Genomic DNA, 21,663 nt, shown 5'->3' with positions numbered 1-21,663 from the left:
GGGACAGGAGAAGGAAGCCCAGCATTTCACAATATCTCCCCTCACTGATCGTATTAAAGGGCCTGAAGCTAGACAGTCAGATTCTCAGCTAGTGGAAATTTGAGAAGCTATAACACATTTGGCCTTAATTTTCTTTCCACTCAGGGCAGAGAGAGAGCTCTGGGAGTGAGGATAAAATGTTTATTGAGGGATATAATGTTTCTGGATCTCTCTATAAAGAGCCAAGTGGGATGTCAGCTGGGGGGTAATGGGCAGAATCCTCATGTTTTGTAAATCAGCAAAGGTCTGTTTGTAGTCAGTGGTGCTACACTGATTTACACTATTTGAAGATCTGGCCCTATATAATTAAAAGAGAAATAAAAGAAACTTATTAAATTAAAGTTTTATTTAACTTTTTAAATCGTAATTGTATTTATCTGTTTCTTATGTGTGTTTAATAAAGAATTCTCTCTCTCTCTTTCTGTGTGTGTATATACATATATATATATATATATATTTAACAGTGGTGGTTACAAAAGGAGACCATGCCAGTGATAATTTGACACAAGACCCCAAATCACACATATGTGTTTAATGTTGTAATAGTACAAAGGGGTTTTATTACTACTGTACCCCAATAGGTCCAAGGCACCTACCCTTCTCAACACAACAGACTAAGGTTCTATTCCCAATGCTGAGAAGGGTTGTAGGTTTTAATGCTTAGAGCACAAGAGACTGAGAGTCAGGAAACCTGGGTTCTATTCTTATTCTACTGCTGATTTGTGGGGTTACTTTGAGCAAGCTCCTAACCCTCTCTGTGCCTTAATTTCCCCCTCAGTGCAATGGGGACAGTAATATTGACCCATCTCCTGGTGGGACTGAGAATTTTTTAAAGTGTTTTGAGCTTAGACAGGAGGTGCTAGGGGAGGGCAAACAATTATTCTTAGAACTGAGTCCAAATCATTAAGTGTGCATCTGGATCTGACATTTTTCTGTGTTTCCATGAGTGTTTGGATACAGGATTCTGGTTCTCAACAATTATAGAGATCAGGGACAATCATGGAGTTCTGATCCAGATTGGAACGTTCCCTGAAGTCGTGTTTGGTTCCAAGGTCTTTGTTGGGTTCTAAGCTGTCTAAGTTGCGCTTGTTTATTATTTAAAATAATGTTTACTATTGATAAAAATTATTTTCATTTAGATTACAAATATAATGGGGAAAATTTCTAGCTGCATTAAGATTTTCAAGTTCCTTTTCTTTTTTACTGGGCCTTAATTTTTGGCCTGAACAAAGTTGATCCAGTCCCTTTTACTCTATCCACCTCTTGACAGTGTCTCTCTCCACCTCTAACATTTTATTGCTATTTTTCCTTGCAGGCACATGTCAGACTGAGACTCTGGGAAGAGAATTCATCACCTCCTACATGGAGGACTGTGGGAACTCAAGTCAATTTGAAGTGCAAATTACTGGTTACTTTGCCTTCACTTCAGTGTCTGTTTCCATCTCCAATTACACGGGTGATGGGGCAAGGTTTGAGAATAAGACTATGGTAAATCAGGGAGAGATGGTGCCGGTCAGGCTACCAGAGTCAGTGGGAGTTAAGGGCAGTACCAAGTTCTCCAAGGTGGTCCTAGTCAAGGCTGACAAAGATATCTCGGTAGTGTCTGTCAGCAACAAACATGTGAGCCCTGAGACCACTGTGCTGTATCCTGTCTCCAGCTTGGGAAATGAACACTACGTAGTGACTCCCTTCACGGAATCCTTCAAGAGTTATCCAGAGTTCTCTATTATAACGTACCAGGAGCCCAACTCCGTGGACGTCCATGTGAAAGGCAAGTTACATTACCTAACACAGGTCTACTCCACTGGCAACAAACTGGGAATTAAGCTCCCCAGTTTCCAAGGCATCCAATTACAAGGCATAGAAGATCTGTCTGGCACCAGGATTGTCTCAGAAAAGCCAGTGGCCGTCTTGGTTGGCCAGGTGTGTTTTTGTAATAGCACAAAATGCAAGCACGTCTTTGAGCAGCTCCTACCAGTCTGCAGCTGGGGTACAACATACATCATTCCTCCCTTACCCTGGCAGAAAGTAGATGACATAGTCTATATCACTGCTTCCCAGAGCACGACTGTGATGTATCAACGAGGGGACAAGCAAGAGAATGTTACTCTAACAGGAGGCAATGTACTCCAACTTCCTGTCAAGCCCTCAATCTCACTCTACATCTCTGGTAACGTGGGCATCCAGGTGGTGTTCTACAGCCTGGGCGCAGCTATCCCTAATTCCTCCCACGCCTTCCTGATGAATGTTCCAGATGTTGCCAGTTACTGCCTGATGTATTCTCTAAATGAGCAGGAGGGCTTCAAGAACTTTGCCTTGATGGTGGCCAATAGATCAGAGACTGGCGCCATCATCTTAGACAATCAGCCTCTAAAGGATGTGAAGTGGAACCCAGTCCCTGGCACTGAGTTCGTTTGGGGCATGCGTACGCTTGGACCTGCCATGAGATCCCATGCTGTGGAACATGCCAGCTCTCCATTCGCACTCCTGAGTGTTGGCACTGCTCCCATGGACAGCTATGGGACTCCAGGTTCCTGCAGGAAGGGTGAGTAGCCTGGGTTTTAAATCTATTTTGACCACAGTTTCTGTGCATGATGCAAAGAAAACAGTGTCACAACCGGGGAGGCAACCATGGGCCTGGTGTAAAGTCTGTTGATTTTGATGGGGCTCCATTGAGTTACACCAGCTGAGAATTTGGCCCAGCATGCCATCCTAGGCCACCACTAGCCACAGTTACTCAGGCTGTGTCCATACTACAGAAGCTACAGCAGCAGGTACGGCGCTGCAGATGTGCCTCTGAAGCACTGTCGTGTAGACACTTGGTACAGCGATGGAAGGGGTTTTTCTGTCACTGTAGTGAATCCACCCCGCCGAGAGCTGGTATCTGGGTTGACGGAAGAATTCTTTTGTCAACCTAGTGGTGTCGACACTGGGCTTTGGACGCCTTAACTACGTCTCTCAGGGGTGTGCATTTTTCACACCGCTGAGTGACATAGCTAGATCTACCGAAGTTTTAGGCGTAGTCCAGGCCTAAGATTGTACCTGTGTTGCTAGCTGCACTCTACTAGTTTCCGCCCAGCTCATGCAGTTAGGCAGCTGCTCGCCAGCTGGTCTGAATTGGTTTAAGGACCGTTGCACTTTTCCTCCTACACTTGGTTGTGATGCCCTCTGGTACCCAAGGGAATTTTGTGCCTGATTCTTACTTATGCCACTCCTGTGCTTGCACTGGGGAAGACTATAGAAGACTTCTTCTCTTGTCCTAGCTACCACCTCTGAGAGGCGGATTTACTACAGCAATGGAAGAACCCTTCCATCACCATCGTCAGTGTCTACACTACAGTGACACAGCTGCAGCTGCACCACTTTAGCGTTCCTAGTGTAGACATACCTTGATGAGAGTTAGGCCTTTTAGAAGTACAAGAGCAGGGTTAGAACAGTTCTTGGGAAGGGAAACTTCTTGAGTATTGATGTAACAACTGTCTTCTTGGTAACCCCAAGGATCAAACCCAGGACCTTTTAACTCCATGACCCACTCCTGATTGAGCTAAGAGACAAACTCCCATAGCTAGGAGCTGTAGCAGAACCAGACCTTTGGTGGAGCAGCCCCACAGGACACATAAGACACACTGATCAATGAGACACACAGACAAAGCTTAAGTGAGTATTAACCAGGTGATGTGTGGACACACACCAGGCTTTTAGGGCTGAATGTATTGCTAACTGATTATAAACTCAGTTGAAAGTTGTCAGACAGGGCTAAAGGGATCAATGGAGCTAAAGGAAGAAAACACCTTCAGGAGATCATCAACTTTGTATTCTGGAAGGAAGAAAGGATGGCCTTTGTGGTTAAAATGTTAGGCTGGGACTCAATTGATCAAGCTTCCATTCCCAGCTCCGTCATAGAGTTCGTGTGAGTGTGGTCTTAGGTGTGTCACTTTGGCCAAGATTTTCAAAATTGCCTTTGTGATTTTGGTTGCCTAACCTGACACCTTAAAGGGTGAGTGCTCAGCACTTTTGAAAGTCAGGGCCCTTTTAAGATGTCTGAAATCACGAGACACTTTTGAAAACCTTAGCCCTGCAGATGTTGACTTGATGTAATTGTCCGTGCCTCTCTTTGTGTTGCTAGATGTTACCTTTAAATGCCAGACTGAGACTCAACAGATAAGAGAGCAGTTGAAGAAGTGCAGAGATGTCTTTCAGCAGGTATGTGTAAGGGGTTTATTTGGGCTTTGAGGGTTTTCACAAAGAGTACACAGAAAACTTTGAGCCTGAGGATTCTCTGCTTATCCAAGGTTTACCACTGACTTCAGTGGGAGCAGAATCAGTCCAACACAAAGTGCTTTTGAAAACTCAACCTTCAATACTATGTGAAATATCAGCATGTCTGTGGGCTTCAGCACACTTAGCCTTAACATGTATAATCTGTGGACATTGTAGTGGGACAGCCAGCCAATCACAGGTCAAAGCAAGATCACGATGAGGAACCATTTACCTTAATTTTGGGTGGCCTTTCCATGCTTGTAGAAATAACCCATTTCCTCTGATTGTTCTGCAGGGCAACACCAGTGAATTTTGCTCCTTCATGAATTCAACCTTAGTGAATTTGGAGTCCATGTGTGCAGAGGGCAGAGCAGCATCGCTGGAGGTTAGAGGTTCTGCCCCTACGTGGGTGGACGCTCCATGGCCAAATGCCCTGCGCATTGGTATAGCCCTCTCACTTTGGGGGAAATTGTAGCTGCTCTTCAGAAAAGGGGTGTGTGTGCGCATGTGCATGATCTCTAGCTGAAGTGGCAGGGGATCTGGGTTCTGTCCCCACTGGTCCTAGGAAGATCCAAATTGCTTCCGGGGGCAACACAGAGAGAACGGAGATGTCTGCTGATTGGTTGTAATGTTCTCTGGCACCTACACTGAAGGGACCAGGGATGAGGAGCGAATGACACACGGTGTTAGACGTACCCTGGCTTCAGGTTACTGTGAAGTCCTGAGCAAGCCTCAGTAGCCTCACTCGCTCAGTAAAGGGCTCCCTCTTTGAGAATGCTGCAGTCCCTCTGAGTGGGAAGGTCACTATGAACCTGTATGTCCCTAAGAGGGTCATTGTTTCCCTGGGAGTCTGAAGAATGTGGCTCATGAACCACTGAAATCCTCCGTCCTTCTCAGGGTGTTTCCTTTCCCAATCCCAGGAAGTTGCTCGCCCCTTTGGTTCCTTGCTGAATAGCTCCTTCCTCAGTGCTGGTGGGACTGAGAGCAAGAGGGACGTGGCCTCTGCCGTGACCTTCCTCCTGCAGAGTGTGGAATTGGCTGCACTGACGGTTGCTTTGCGGTCTCCGGAGAATAAGACGAATGTGACAACAGAGTTTATGGGTGAGGAGGATGAGAGGCTCCCACATCGCCTCGTGGCAGCTGTGAGATGGGGGTTATACTCTTTTCAGTGCAGAACACCACTGCAGCCTCACTGCCCCTCCCTCAGGGTTTAAAACCCAGCCCTGGGCGGCAGCTGAATGAGCCACTGAGGGAGGTTAACCATGGAGAGAAACTAGCCCCAGGCCCCTCCCTCTCTGCCCAAGGCCCATCCCCTCCTCTTCCATCCCCCATCTTCCACTAGAGCCCAGAGAAACCTGCCTCGCACCCCGCACTACCCCAGACCCAGAGCGTCAGATGGGTACTGCAGCCAGAGAACCCCCAGCCCTAGAGTGCTGGGCAGCCGGAGCATCCCCAACTCCAGCGCCCGGCAGATGGGCAGACAGCATGACGTGGCATGGCCCCAGCCCCAGCGCCCCCAGCCCTGGGCCTTGTGAGCACCTGCCTGCCCCAGCCTGCCTGCCCCAGCCTCTCAGCCATGGAAGAGTCAGAAGGGAACTGGAAGCAGGCAGGAGGGAGCCTGGGGGCAAAGCATGGGCTGGGCCATGCCAGGCTGTTTAGGGAGGCACAGCCTTCCCCGGCCTATGCTACCCACCACCCATAAACCCAGCCCTGGCGCTTTGCAGCAATGGCAGCTGCCTGAGAGGGGTTTAAAAGCAATGCCAATCTCCTGTCGCCACAGGCAGCTGCCATTAGTTCCTCCTTTCACTCCCTGCCCCAGCAATACCCCTTCTTGCTGCTTCCCCTGCTAAAGTGCAGAGGTGAGGCAGCAGGGAGAAGTTGCCTTCTGCCTCTTGGCACAGTGGCATCTTCATGGGGGCGCAGGCATGATGGATCACAGAAGGTCAGCCAGAGGGGCTCAGGGAAACACAGAAAGATGGAGGTGAGGAGGAAGGGGGAGGGGTGGTGGGATTCAGAGATAGTGGAGCTCCAAACCTGCCTTGCCCTTGCAGCAAGAAGCATTGCCATTTCTCTCTCCAGCTATCGAGACGCTCCTCGTCCGAGCTGCAAGTTGCCGTGATGAGGTCTTCAGGCTGAGAGGTCAGGAGGAGACAATGGACGTTCACTGCAATGCTGTCACCAGAGCAGCCACAGAAGGTACCATCCTGGTGCTTCCCAGGCACTCACCCCTTTAGACACCAAACCCCGGCCCTAGTTCTCCCCTTCCTCTCGCCCCACACTGGCTTGCTTGCCTTTGTTATCCTGACACTAGTGTGGACCTTGTTGGCTGAGCCAGTGTTTCTCAGGCCGTTGAGCTGTGCAGAGCCCTTCATTCCTGGCTGTCCCTCAGCATGAAAACCAACCCATGTGGGGCAGGGAGGAGAGAGAAGCTTTGATGGGCATATGAATTGGTCCAGAGAATGGAAAGATCAGAGATCCGTTGGCCCAACACATGATGTCCTGATGATGAGCCCAGCTAGGCCCCAGGTTGACATGTGTGACTTCCTGGAATGGAACCAGGATAATATTGACCAATTTTACTCCAATTTTCAGGCCAGTATGATGTAACTGGGGCTGGTTCTTAATTCTTTAGCCCCAGGGAAAGCTCCTCACTAACCATCCCCTCTGCCTCTCCTAACCAAGAAAAACTATGGCTTCACCTCAGTGCCTTTCACCTAGGGCTGTGTACCGAGCTGGATAATGTGTAGTATGGGGGTATGATTTCTAACGAGCACTAACTAACTGTGCATTAATTGGTCTGTATAGACCCTACTAGTGTGCACTAAAGGTTCCCTAGTGTGCTTTAATGTATGTTAGTGCACTTTAGGAATCACACTCCTATCGTGCACGCCAGATGTTTCCAACACAGAAGTGCTTCTGTGGAAGAAGAGGGAGGAGGCAACATATTCGAGTGGTTAAAGCTCAAAATGCTAGCCAGGACTCCTGGGTTCTTTTCCCAGCTCTGCCCCAGACTCGCTGTGACCTTTGGCACGTGGATTGCTCTTTCTTTGTCTCAGTGTCCCTGTCTCTATGATGAGGCATCATTTCATGTTTTCAGATCCTTGGGCTGTTGCTTTTATTTCTTACTCCACCCTGGACTGCATCATTAACACGACATTACTTGATGAGGGAGATCTAATGGCTGATGAGAAATTGAGGAATTTTCACCTGAATTCCAGGGTGGTGAGTGGGGCTATCGGAGATGGGAGGCCCATGAACCTCTCCAGACCTGTGAATTTCACCCTGCGCCATAGACAGGTGAGTGTAGATCTTTTTACTTTGCTGTGTGCCCGGGACTCCAGGACTCCGGGGCACAGACGGGGGTAAGGGGGCCAAGGCTGGGACTGCAGCTGGTGGTGGGTCTGGGTCTGGAAGCAGGGCCAGAGCCGTGGCCGGGAGCTGAGGCTGGGAGCAGGAATGGAGCAGGAGCCAGGCTGCGGTGGGGGCCAGCAGCTGAGTCCATGGCGAGGTGCGGCTCCACTCCCAGCCCCGCCCCTTCCCCCAGCCTGGGCCGGGAATGGAGCTGCAAGAGGTTGGGGCTCGGAGAGGAGCCATGCTGAAGCTGGGGACGGTGCCAGACCTGGGGCTGGAAGTCAGGGATGCGACTACTGGTGGGACCAGAGCAGAGCTCAGGGTGGGGAGGGGCTGGGTGGTGCTCCCTCTCTGCCCCCCATGGGGGCTGACCCAGGACCTGTCATGTCCCTCCAAAGGGGGGTGCACCCCACAGTTTGGGGACCTCTGCCCTATAGACAGAAGAGTTCAGGGAAACGGCATGAGATGGTGCCGTCTTTGACAAAGTAATGAACTTGCTAGAGTGCATGTGGGTATATGTGGGCGGGTGTGTGAATGCCTTTTAACGGCTCAAATCAAAACTTCACAATTGTGTGTCATAGACCCCACAGTGCCCAGAGTTAAGGGAATTACCACTTTAGCTCTGGGGTCAGGGACTTGTGCTATTGGAGCGGGAGGATCTCGCTTGTATTTCCACTGCCAATGGGAAGTCCCAAATGGCTTTTACGTGCAGCACAATGAGAGTCATGAAGCCGTTGGTGACTTCAGGTTTATTATTGTCTATTAGAAACGTGTGAGAAAAGAAACAGTATTCTCCCCATGACCCAGTGAGGATGATGATGGGGTGTTTTGGTTTCCAGGCAAAGAAAGAGGAGGAAGAGACTCGCTGCGTTCACTGGAAATTCATCCCTGGGAAAGGCACCTGGGCTGAGGATGGCTGCAAAAGTCTCCAGACGAACAGCACTCACACCATCTGCAGCTGTGACCATCTCTCCAGCTTCGCACTCCTGATGGGTCACACCAGAGTGGAGGTATCTCAGTGTCAGACAAAATCAGTGGGAATTTTGCCTGAATGACCGCTGAGTAGGAACCTCAGGGTATAATCTGTGGCTATACAGGATGGGTGGGGTTTTGATCTGAGGTGCCTAGAGTAGCCCACACTGAAAATGCCAAGGTCACGGCAGGCTGCAAAAAGGAGAGCAGATTTCCCCAAAACTGCTGGTTAACACTGTAGTTAGAATCACCAACCAGTCACAATCTGTGCTCCAGATCCCCAACACTGGTTACTGAGAAGCTGAAAAAAAGAAATCACACAGCCCCCTTTATTGCATTCTAGTCTCTGGCTCCCAATCAGCAGATAGGGCCTGTAAAATGAGAAGTTACTTAAAAGCTCTATTCAGTTAACAAAATGTTCTTCTGATCTCCCATGGGGCAGCCACATTGCCAGGTCAATATTAGTTTGGCTCTTACCCAAAATACCATGCTGCCAGTCAATCCTTTAGTATCTAAAACTAAAGGTTTTTATTATAAATGAAAAGAAAAGAAAGAGAGTTGTTAAATGATCAAAGCAAACCGATACATATGACTTCAAGGTCCATATATCAGGTTCTTAGCAGCGTTGGTGAGTTTGCTGGCTTGTAAAGTCCCTCTGGAACACATCCAAAGCTTAGATGGGTCTATCAGACCTTTGTTCAAAGCTTCAGTCTGTCGAGAAGTTACTCCAGAGGTGAGAAGCAGGATTGAAGACAAAATGGAGGTGATGCAGCTGCCTTTTTCTATCCTTTTCCATGTGGCTTGTACTTCCTCTGTCCCAAAGAGAAGATCACAGCACATGGGCATGGAAAGGTACTTGGAGTCTCCTGTTCATAGGCATGTCCCTACATGTCCTGCTGACTCTTGGACATAGCCCCTGGCTTCTCTCAATGCGTTCATTCTAGAGCTCAGCGATTCTCAAACTTTAGGAACCTGAGGACCCTCATTTTGATTTAAAATTTTTCGCAGACCCCCAACCCCCTGCTCAGACCCAGGCCCCACCCCCATTCCATCTATTCCCCTAAGGCCCCACCCCACCTCTTCCTGCCCCCTGTCTACCCCTGCTCCTCCTCTTCCCTGTGTCTTTCTGCCTCCTCCCCTGAGCGCCCCTCATGTCTACTCCTTCCCCTCCCTCCCAGTGCCTCCTGCATGCTGCTGAACAGCTGTTCTCTGGCATGCAGAAGGCACTGGGAGGGAGGTGGAGGACTTGGTCAGCAGGGTCTTCGGACCCTCTGGAGTTTCCTCGCCATAAAAATGATACCAACAGGATCTTGTAAGAGGGACAAGGCAAATTGCCACGTTTATTGTAAATACAACAAAATATTCCTATATGCAATTTCTATATAGATCCAAAAAGAAAAGGAGTACTTGTGGCACCTTAGAGACTAACCAATTTATTTGAGCATGAGCTTTCACGAAAGCTCATGCTCAAATAAATTAGTTATTCCCTAAGGTGCCACAAGTACTCCTTTTCTTTTTGCGAATACAGACTAGCACGGCTGTTACTCTGAAACCTATATAGATCCAATCACACACACAGACATTCACACACAGGTTCTACATAAAGGTTGTTATAATTACCAGCCTAGATGTTGCTCTTGCCAAGTCACTGGCCAGGTGGCCTGGACACGAGAGTGGAGCCGAGTCATTGTCAGATGCGCATCCGATGCTCCTGGAGGGTGGTCGTAGAACCAGACTCAAAGAACACAGTCCCTGGACCCAATTTTTATAGGTCTCTGGTTCAATACAAGTCTATGGAAGATGCTTCATCATGCTGAATTTACAATTGAGATGACCATCAATCAGCTCAATCAGCAGGTGGTACATCCATGACGGCTCCATGATGGCTAGGTGTTATCTTCTTGCTCTTCCTTGATGCGTTTTGGGTGGATTCCGGTTCGCCCTCCAGGGGTCACCCGGTTATCTCCACTTTGCATATTCTTCGGCCCACGGATATCAAGGTTGAAATTCTTAGGATTAGGCTGGCACCATTTATTAACCAATTATTTCCCTGCTTCAGGCTCTCAATTCCATGCACTCATCATTCATTCTTTTACTTAACAACACAATCTATGACTCTTGATTCATTTAACAAGTTTTATCCCACTATCTATTTTTCCCTCTTTGGATACCAAGATTTACATAGGCATGACAAGGAGTCCCTGCGGGGGAAGAGCATCAGGGTGTTGTTTTAAAGAACAGCGTTTGTTTCCTCAAAGTTCTTATCACTTTCCAGCACAGACTCTTTGTCCTGTATCAGCCTGAAATAATTAGCGCTTTGGCCTTGCATTTGTTACAGAGTGAAATTCAACGGCACGGAACTGATGTTTATACCTTTTTACAATACCTATATACTCTTTTGTCTATCTTTATTTCTACTACTACATAATTATAATTCTATCCTACTTATATAGCTTTGAGGGCGACCCAACAGATATAGCTGATTACCCTTGATGGGCCATCAAACAAACTGGATAGTGCTGATGCCAATCTGTCTGGGGGTGTCACCCAGAAACACAGCACAGACATATCACACATTTATAACTCACGATGCAAAGATGATACATACATATAAACAAGATGTTCATACTTACAAATCGTAACTTTTCGACTAATACCTTACATGGTAAGGTAAGATTCACTGAAATTTTGTAATATTGTTACACATATAAATGGTCACCCATATTCCATAGAATCATAGAACTGGAAGGGACCTCAAGAAGTTATTTAGTCCAGTCCCCTGCACTCAAGGCAGGACTAAGTATTTTCTAGACCATCCCTGACAGCTGTTAGTCCAACCTGCTCTTAAAAATAATGATGGAGATTCCACAACCTCCCTAAGCACTTTATTCCAGTGCTTAACCACCCTGACAGTTAGGAAGTTTTTCCTAATGTCCAACCTAAACCGCCCTTGCTGCAATTTAAGCCCATTGCTTCTTGTCCTATCCTCAGAGGTTAAGAACAATTTTTCTCTCTCCTCCTAGTAACAAACTTTTATGTATTTGAAAACTGTTATTATGTCCCCTCTCAGTCTTCTCTTCTCCAGACTGGACAAACCCATTGTTTTCACTCTTCATGCATAGGTCACGTTTTCTAGACCTTTAATCATTTTTGTGGCTGTTCTCTGGACTTTCTCCGATTTATCCACATCTTTCCTGAAAGGTGGCGCCCAGAACTGGACACAATTTTCCAGTTGAGGCCTAATCAGCGCGGAATAGAGCGGAACAATTACTTCTCATGTCTTGCTTACAATACTCCTGCTAATGCATCCCAGAATGATGTTTGCTTTTTTTGCAACAGCGTTACACTGTTCACTCATATTTATTCTGTGATCCACTCAGGGCCGTCCTTAGGCATACGTAGCTGCATATGTGGCTGTGTAGGGCACCTGAAAATTTGGGGCACTGCTGGGGCTTAGTGTCCACCCTTCTGCCTCTTCCTATCCCTGTTCTGACTCTTCCTGCAGGCTCACACAGCTAGCTGCTGCAGCCTGGTGACTCTACTCTGGAGGGGATCCAGTAACTTAAAAGTGAAAGCCTCCAGTCTGCCAGACCTATTAGCACAACACTGAAACTGTTAAAGAGCCATTCAAGTGGTAATGAAGCCATTTAACAGGCATTTGCCAACCCCTAGGTATATACTGTCAGTTTCTGAATTTACTGACAAAAACAGTTGTGCATTACTGTAATATTTACTCAGAACATATTAGTCTACAGGACCTTAGTTTAAAATGTGCTTTAAAAGTATTTCATTACAAGATTGCTGAAGATCATAAAATCACATCTCTAAAGAATCCTTGCATAGATTTTAAGATCCACAATCGGAGTATTCATCTTTAGCTTTAAATGCTTGGATCATCAGACATCTAGTTTTTTAAATAAATCCTTCAAACAACCACTCTTATCTAAAATACACATTTTAATTTGAATTACTATAGTACAAAAAACTTACTTCCAAAGTCTTCCTGTCTATCCCTTTCTCCCCCACCCCTCATTGAAGAGAGGCTAGCTCTTAAAGGGACAACACCCCCTTCCTTCCAAATAGCTGGACAAACGAGTTTCCCTTTCTTTACTTCTGACTATTTGATGAACTAGTTTTAAGAGAACCATCCAGCGAAATCAGTACCTTAGTAAGATATAAAATCCTTTGTTATGCCTAAAATCTTTGGAAACATATTTTTTAAAGTTGGTGAAATTTTATAAATGTGTCTGTTGTTATGGAGATCACACAAAGTAAATTAGTTTTCCCTTTCTCTAAAAGCAATGAACATTGTTATGAACACACTAAACCTCTGTGACTGATTAATTTAAAATAATATCTTTGTTTCAGTGAGTTAAATATGTAGTCATCTGGAATGATTACTTTATGAAGGCTTAAGAGTACATTTAAAAAATAAAACGAGTGTAGAAATACTGATTAAGAAAATATAAAACAGAGAAGAGCTGCATCATGTATTCCATAATATTTAATGTTGTATTCGGCAGGACAGCTGACTTGCCCTTACTACAAAGTTTTTTCAAATAAATCTCTGACAAACTTCAGGGTATATCAAAATAGTTGAGACTGACATTTTTGATTCCTAAATTTAGTGCTTTTAATTAGGTACCTTCTGCATGTCCAGTCTTCACCTTCTGGCATGCAGTGGAAAACATGCTCCATTTTCTTTTGAACCCCCCCTCCCCATCTTCTGCAATTTCTTTCTAATGTCATTTGCTTCATTTGGATTCAGGGATTTGGCTGGAAGGGGATGAGCAGGGAGTGGAAGGGAAGAGAGGAGGGAGACAGTGGGGAGGGTCGGGGCCTGGACAGAGTGGGGGCGGGGCCTGGGGTGGAGCAGGGGTGAAGTATGGGCGGAGCCACAGGCAGAAGAGGTGGGCTGGGGAGCTACCTTGGGAAAGTACCAGATTAAATCTGGGAAAGTACCAGATTTAAGATGGATTCCAGTATCATGTGACATGGTCACATGTCCTGTGAGACCCCCTAGTCTCCATTCCTCCAGGGCTGGCCTGCAGGTACCGGAAGGTTTGCAAGTAAACAGAGCCATTTACAGGTGATTGCTTCTGAAGCACCCTTAATGGCTTCCACTTAACATGTGTACATCAGTGATACAAGTTTATATCTTATTCTCCTAACTCCAAACATAGAAATAATACATGCAAACAAATGGGATGAACACACTCAGTAGATCCTAAGCTTTGTAATGATACCTTACAAGAGACCTTTTGCGTAAAGCATATTTCAGAAACATCATAGTTACACTCATAAGCATATTTTCATAAAACATTATGGAGTGCAACGTCACGCGCACATACTGCGTAGGGAGAGGGTACGGGGGTCTCTGTGGGGAACTGTGACTCTCCATCTCCGTGAGGCGGGCCGGGTGGCTCAGTATCCTTGCTGCCTCATCCTTCTCCCCCCACCCACAGCTTGACTGTGAACCACGGATAACTAATCTCTGGGAATCATTTTCCAACCAGTTATGCACCCACCTAAAAGTGTCTCCATCTAGGTTGTATTTGCCTAGTTTGTTTATGGGAAGTCTCAGAAGCCTTAGGGCTTGTCTACACTGGCAATTTATGGCGCTGAAACTTTCTTGCTCAGGGGTGTGAAAAAACACCCCCTGGAACACAGCAAGTTTCAGCGCTATAAAGCGCCAGTGAAGCAGTGCACCAGGTAGCTACGCCTCTCGTGGAGGTGGGTTTTTTAAAGTGCTGGGAGAACTCTCTCCCAGCGCTCTGCTGCGACTACACAAGCCGCGGTAAAGCGCTGCGATGGCAGCACTTTAGCATTGCCAGTGTAGACGAGCCCTTGCTAAAGTCAAGAAATACCACATCTACCTTGTCACCACCATCCACAAGGCTTGTTACCCTCTCAAAGAAAGCTGTTAGGCTGGCTTGACACGATTTATTCTTGACAAATCCATGCTGACTGTTATTTATCACCTTTTTATCTTCTAGGTGTTTGTAAACTGATTGCTTAATTATTTGCTCCATTATCTTTCCGGATACGGAAGTTAAGCTGACCGGTCTGTAATTCCCCGGGGTGTCCTTACTTCCCTTTATTTCCCATGCAGCATCTTAGGGCTCACTGGTGAGTCTCCCTTTGCTGTGTTACAGGAGAGTTATCCACTGACCGTCGTCACCTACGTGGGACTGACCTTCTCCCTGCTGTGCCTCCTCCTCGCCATCCTCACCTTCCTCCTTTGCTGCTCCATCCGCAATGTCAGCACCTCCCTCCACCTGCAGCTCTGCCTCTGCCTCTTCCTGGCTGACCTGCTCTTCCTCACCACGGTGACCCGCACCCGCAGTCAGGTCTGTTACCCACTTTTATTCTTGGTTTAAAATTGAGCTGTGTCCAGATCCTCTGTCAGCATTTCTAACGCTCCCCTCACTCCAGCACCTTTTTATACCCTCAGCTGGATGGTAACATTTATTCCATGCTCTTTAGTCCTGAAGAAATAATTATTTACTCCCCTCCAAAAGAAATCTCTCTGGGTGAAACCAGTCCTTCCCTTTCCCTTGTGGGCTCCATCCTTCATCAGACAAAGGAACCTCGATTTCCAGAGTCACAGTCCCCTGCCTGTCCTCTCTGCCCCCACACTGATGGGCAGATGCAAGGCACCTATATCTTGAAGCAGATACAGAGAAGAGAACCGACACCGTCCAGGTCTCTCCCTATTATGAGGACCGGAAACTTGTTTATGTCCCTGCTCCCTATCCTAGGATTCCTCACAGTATCCAACAATTTCCACGATTCATTTGGGAACTACAACCCCCAGAAACCATCTTTTCTGAGTGGAGATCAGGACCGGCCTGGTCTCTGAATGATTGAAAGGGCCAGCCAGCTTGCCCTTAGACAAGCCCTCGTAGACTGAAGAATGTATTTTCTCTGGGAGAGAGCCGTAACTGGAGAGATGTGTTAATAAAGAGCCCTATATGATCCTCACAGAAGTCCCCCCACCTCCAAATTCAGTGTTTTCCTTCCCAGAAGCAGTGTCCCAGAGCTCTCTCTCGTCCTGTCCTCAGGTGGTGTGTGCTGTCATTGCTGGCTTCCTACACTACCTCTTCCTGGCCTGCTTCACCTGGATGTTCCTGGAGGGACTGCACCTCTTCCTCACAGTCCGGAACCTGAAGGTCGTGAATTACACCAGCGCCAGCCGGTTCAAGAAGAGATTTATGTACCCGTTCGGCTATGGATTCCCAGCCCTGGTGGTGGCTATTTCTGCAGCGGTGAATCCTGGAGGCTACGGAACTTCCAACCAGTAAGTGCAGTGCCCATCCCGAAGGGGAGCTGGGATCTGGCTTCCATGCAGGTGTTCGGCTCACCCCAAGTCTGACTTGAACCTAGATTTCCCTGCTCACCCTGCCTGGGAGCTGACTGTGACACTAGGCTGCCCTGAGTGCTGTAGTTGAGTTGCCCACCTGTCAGACATCTACACTCCTCGCCCCACTGATGATGTGGAAGAACAAGCCAGAAAGATCCCAGCTTGACTTCCAGCTCCCAGGCTGGGTTTGTGGCATTGGTGGGTAGGAAACAAATGCACCTTCTTACTGTGGGCAAATCCCTGAGGATCCCCTCTCTCAAGTGAGCGACTCCACTAAAACAGGGCATGGCAGGTTCTAGACACCCCAGGCTAGATCCTCAGCTGGTGTAAATCAGGGTAGCTTCACTTCCTTCAGTGCAGCTAGGCACATATACATCCGCTGCATGTCTGGCCCTCCCTCAATACTGCGCCCATCCACCAGGAAGGGTCATTTGAGGAGGTGGAAGAGGAAGTGGTGGCTGAAAGCAGGAGCTGCTGAGGTAGATGGGGAGAGCTGTTAGCCTGCAGCCCGCAGGAGAGTCGGCCATGTCACAGGCTGGCTGAGATCTATCTTGCTTTTGAGAGCCAGCTGCCCTGTGACACCCTCTCTCTGCCCACGGTGCTGAAAAAGGGTCGTAATCCCATTAAAGTCACCTTTTTCTTCCTCCCTGCCTGTAGCTGCTGGCTCAGCCTGGAGAGAGGATTTCATTGGAGCTTCCTAGGACCAGTCTGTGCCATAATCCTGGTGGGTACCTCACAGAACCACAGGGCCCCATTTTCCTCTCTCCTCTGCCACCCTGTGGAGTCCTGTGGAGCCAAGAGAGGAATATCTCCCAGAGAATTTAAGATGAAAGAGTCCAAGAAGATCCCATTTCATTCCTCCCTCTTTGGCCAGTGCAGGATTTCCCACTAACAGAATAGCCTACGTTCTATGGAGGCAGTCCGGGCGAATGGGTTGGGCACTGGGTTGTGAGTCAGGGGACCTGACTCTGCCACTGGCCTGCTGTGTTAACTTGGGAAGTAGCTTCCCCTCGCTATATACCTCTGTTTCTCCTCCCACCCTTTGTCTGTCTTGCTCATAGGCACCGAAAATAAATAGCGGATGCTCAGCACCCACTGGCAGCCAGCTCCCCACTGCCGGCGGCCGTGCGGATCAACTCCTCCCCCTCCATCCCAGCGCCTCCTGCAGACAGCTGTTCTGTGGTGTGCAGGACGCGCGGTGGGGGAGGGGGTGGAACTGGGAACCTCGGAGCATTCAGCATCCTCTGCCCCTCTGTGCGCTTCCTACAGCGAGTCCACCCAGGCGGGGTCCTGGGGAAGCCAGAGGGTCCTGCACCCCAACTTCGCAGTCAGACGTGACTCTCAGCCAGCCAGTAAAACAGAGGTTGAAGGGAATCCTCTATAGACAGGACCTAGAAGCTTTGGGCCAAATCACACAGCTCTAAATCTAGAATCAGTGGAGTCACTCCAGATTCAGATAAGAGCAGAATGTGGCCCTCTGGCTGTATGATCACATGTGATGCATTGCAGCCCTGCCTTTGCCAACTGTTCCCTGCATGGCTTGGGACCAAGATCTGGTAGCGAATGGTATATGACCCACCTTGACGAGCAGTCACTGGTCTGCAGCAGTCTGATCCCATAGGATTGTTCTGTGCCTCAGGCAGAGAGACTGGCCTTGGCTAGCATGTTTTACAAGGAATATTTCATGCTGTTTCCACAGATAAATTTAACATTTTTTATTGTAACCCTCTGGATCCTGAGAGACAAACTCTCCTCCCTTAATGAAGATGTGTCCACTCTCAAAGACACCAGGTAGGACAGCACTATATCTACTAGAACAGGGGTGGGCAAACTTTTTGGCTCGAGGGCCACATCTGGGTGGGGAAATTGCATGCAGGGCCATGAAAGTAGGGCTGGGACAGAGGTTGGGGTGCGGGAGGGAGTGCGGGGTATGGGAGGGGATTCGGCGTGCAGGAAGGGGCTCAGGGCAAGGGGTTGGGGTGGAGGAGGGGTGTGGGGTGTACGATGGGGCTCAGGGCAGGGGGTTGGGGTGCAGGATGGAGTACAGAGTGGGGGAAAGGGCTCAGGGCAGGGGTGCAGGGAGGGGTCCAGAGTGCGGGAGGGGGCTCAGGAAAGGGAGTTGAGTTTTGGGTTATAGGAAGGGTTCGGGGTGCAGGCTCCGGCCCGGCGCCACTTACTAGGAGTGGCTCCGGGGTGGCAGCGGGGCTCAGGCAGGCTCCCTGCCTGCCTGCCCTGGCCCTGCACCGCTCCCAGAAGTGGCCGGCACCAAGTCCCTGCGGCCCCTGGAGGGGAGGGGGCAGAGGGCACCGTGTGCTGCCCTCGTCTGCGGGTACTTCCCCCAAAGCTCCCATTGGCCATGGTTCCTTGTTCCTGGCCAATGGGAGCTGCAGGGGGGCAGGGGTAGAGGAGCGGTGTTGGCAGGCGAGGGCAGCGTGCGGAGCCCTCTCCTCTCCCTTTCCCCCAGGGGCTGCAGGGCTGTGGTGCCGGCTGCTTCTGGGAGTGGTGCGGGGCCCACGGCACCACAGGGCTGACAATTCGCAGGCCGGATCGAAAGCCCTGAGAAGCCAGATCTGGCTCGCGGGCCGTAGTTTGCCCACCCCTGTACTAGAAGGGTCCAGTGAGCCTCCTGTATGGGAATTCCTGTGGGATTCCCCACAGAGTGCTGCTAGAATACAGCTGAGCACATGCCACTGTAGGGTTTCCAGGTTATCTTGGTGACCTTCTGCTTGATGAGAGAGTAACAGTCTCACTGTCCAAGGAGCTGATAAACCCTAACTCACATCAGCAGTCCCTTACTCATGAATCCTAAAGTTGTCCATGGGACCATCTGCCAAAATAAGGACAATTTTGCATGAGTAAGGGTATGCTGGATCAGACCTTAAATTAGACACACCACAGCCAGGGTGGCAAAGGAAGGGTCAGGTTAGGAGAGAGGAGAGGTCTATGGCAGAAAAGGATCATCATGGGAATTACTTTTCTGCCATGTGTATCATCTTCGTCCCTGGATGGATTTTGAGATGACAGTTGCAGTCTGTTCCGAAGCCTGCTGAAGTCAGTGGAAGTATTGGTACGGAAGAGACTGCTAGATCAGTGAGGCTCTTGCAGTAAGTCCTGTGGCACATTCAGATTGTGGCATGCAAATTGTCTTTCAATTAGCTCATCATGAAATCTGTTTGTTAGGGAGGAACAAGATCAGGGCTGCCAGCTGGGAGTGCTGGGTGGAGACATGAGAGGGGAAAAAGATTTTGGAACCAGTTCAGAATGTTGAGGCTTCAGAAAGCCATGGTGTTACTGCCCGTGCGTAGTGCTGTGTAAGGAGAACTGCAAGTCTGTGCTGATAGTGAGAGCTGGGCCATGTGCTACTTAGGGAGGAAACTCATCTCTTTTCCCTGTGGCTGTGGATACTGTCGAGGTAAAGTGCCATCCATTGAGGAGGAAGGCAAGTGTGGCTTACTGTTGCTCTGTAGCAACCCCTCTGTCTTTCTGTGGACCCACATAGATGGGTTCCCGAGAGCCCAATATCCTGTTCCCTCTTGATTGTCACATTGCCAGGGCCTGATGTGAAGGGATTAAAAACAAAACATGTGAAGAGATTAAAAACAAAACCGTAATGAGAGGTTGAACCATTTGCTTTGGAAGAGCCACCTGTGGGAGGTTAAGGTGTGTGTGTGTGGGGGAGATGGTTGGGCACAATATTGTATTTTGGATTCATAGGTATAAGTTGCCATTGTGTTCATCTTGACAGTACCCCTAAGTCACAGTAAAGCGGGTGCCAGCTGTTTCGCCCCACACTGCCTGCAGCCCCCTGACTCAGTCACTCACCAGAGGATCGTTATAATGGGATCTCTCCGTCTGCCTTTATCCAGACTACTGACTTTTAAAGCTATCGCCCAGCTATTCATTCTGGGCTGCACATGGAGTCTTGGTATCTTCCAAGTCGGCTCAGCAAAAATGGTCATGGCGTATTTATTCAACATTGTCAACAGCCTGCAGGGAGCCTTCATCTTCCTGGTGCACTGTCTCCTCAATCGCCAGGTAACGCCCATGGCATGTCATCAGCCACCCAGTGACTTCACGGGACTAGCAGTGGCCTGTCTGAGGGTGTTAGTTACATGATGTAGTGACCATGTCCCTTATTCTCCAGGTGAGAGAGGAGTACAGGAGATGGATTAAAGGCACAAGAAAACCCAGCCCCACAACTCAAACGTTTAGTCCGTCTGTGTCCACTGTCGCTACCAACACCAAGGTGGTAAGAGATCCTCTATTCTGTTCCAATACCAGCATCTAAAAGTCGCATCCATCTGGGTCTGTCAGAGCTGCTGAGATGCCTTGTCCCCTGAGTGACACATGCTTGTTTTAACCCATCTGAGAACGGCACTGGGAGTCTTAGTGAAATTCAATTGCATCCAAATCAAGGGGGAATCCCAGGTCTCCTAGAACCCAGCACAGAACTCCTCTTTTCTTGCGCACCTCCACATTCCCTTTCCTTTGCTTCTTTGCAAGCTCCATGCATCACTCGCTGTGGAATGGGCTGGGATACAAATTCAGGTAATTATCCAATTGGGGAAGTTTGCAAACCAAAACCTGGGTGGAAATCTTCCCAGTGTAGATGGGCCAGGCCAACGAAGAGTTAGCACTGGATGGAATTTCCTCTGGCTCCATTACCTCTACTGGGAAAGGATCTAGAAGCTTTGTCTGGAGCGAAAAGTGGAGACTTATAGCTGGGAAAATCTCCCTGCTCCAGTCCCAGCACGAGACACCACAACCTTTGTCTGGAAGTACACATTTCTGGTTTATTTAGAGCAGCCTCTATTAAGCGCTACTTTATGGCTTACCTGTCCATGGGTTGGGGAAGGGAGCGGGCTTTGTCTATACTTGTTTAGTTATTTTCCTGCACATGATGTCACTTCAGTGGAGGCTGGCTGAATTTTTGCAGACTCTGCACTATTCCTGAATGAGGACCCAGTCCTGATCCCATTGAAGTTGACTGGAGTTTTCCCATGGGATTGGCACTCAATGTATATTTGTTTTGCTGGCAGGTGAGTTGGGGAGAGCCCTCCACTTCATCTCTGTGAAACAATCACCTCTCCAACCAACGATGTTTATTGTACAGCCGGCTTTGCTGTGCCAGCGGGGCAGTTGCCGTTCTTCATCCCAACTACATACAAAACCTGGAAGGGGAAGCGGGATTGGACAAAATCCTCTCTCTAATCCAAATCCAAAACTCCTACTGAATTCAAAGGCCACCCTAGGGTTTTAGCTGCTTGTGTCTCCCAGATTTAAAGGGCCAGATCCCAGGTCAGAGAGCAGTTATTTCTTAGGGAAAGCACAACATGTGGGGGAGTTGGGGGGTGGGAGGCGATTTGCAGAGGCCTCGCGTGCTGTGTGTGTGAGCTAGCTCTGCTGTTTCACTGTAATGCGTAAATAATAAAATAGCCTGCTTATGGAGCTTGGTTGCTTCTTTGGTTTGAGGGTTTGCTGTCAGGTTCTGCCTGTCCTGGAAACCTAGGGCCCAGTTCTAAAGCCTCTTTATGCCAGTCTGGCTTAAAGATGTAAAGGGGCTTTAAAGTGGGCAGCAATGGCCCTGTGATTAGCCCTCCTGGGCAGGAGTCCTTCCTGGCTGCTGTGGAACTGGCATAAAATCTCTCCATTAGCCCTGCTCCCAGCCCCTGGCATGG

General features: G+C 48.6%; 1 protein-coding gene across 1 annotated transcript in view; it reads left to right on the top strand.

The window, feature by feature from the left end:
• LOC311510836 (adhesion G protein-coupled receptor E3-like) overlaps positions 1–21,433 on the top strand; it is a 28,805-nt gene extending 7,372 nt beyond the window's left edge. The window contains exons 3-16 of the mRNA XM_084610859.1: positions 1,355–2,584; positions 4,166–4,242; positions 4,595–4,684; positions 5,220–5,400; positions 6,379–6,495; positions 7,397–7,596; positions 8,490–8,660; positions 14,778–14,972; positions 15,687–15,922; positions 16,643–16,709; positions 17,685–17,776; positions 19,852–20,020; positions 20,130–20,234; positions 21,025–21,433. Coding sequence (XP_084466985.1) covers positions 1,355–2,584; positions 4,166–4,242; positions 4,595–4,684; positions 5,220–5,400; positions 6,379–6,495; positions 7,397–7,596; positions 8,490–8,660; positions 14,778–14,972; positions 15,687–15,922; positions 16,643–16,709; positions 17,685–17,776; positions 19,852–20,020; positions 20,130–20,234; positions 21,025–21,060 — 2,966 coding nt within the window. The 3' untranslated portion in view covers positions 21,061–21,433. The remainder of the gene's footprint in view (positions 1–1,354; positions 2,585–4,165; positions 4,243–4,594; positions 4,685–5,219; positions 5,401–6,378; positions 6,496–7,396; positions 7,597–8,489; positions 8,661–14,777; positions 14,973–15,686; positions 15,923–16,642; positions 16,710–17,684; positions 17,777–19,851; positions 20,021–20,129; positions 20,235–21,024) is intronic.
• Positions 21,434–21,663: the final 230 nt, after the last annotated feature.

This window comes from Lepidochelys olivacea (assembly GCF_965140295.1).
Source record: "Lepidochelys olivacea isolate rLepOli2 genome assembly, chromosome: 20".
In the NCBI taxonomy this organism is placed as follows: domain Eukaryota; kingdom Metazoa; phylum Chordata; order Testudines; family Cheloniidae; genus Lepidochelys; species Lepidochelys olivacea.
The sequence above is the reverse complement of the archived record's forward strand: the minus strand, read 5'-3'. Positions and strand labels throughout refer to the sequence as shown.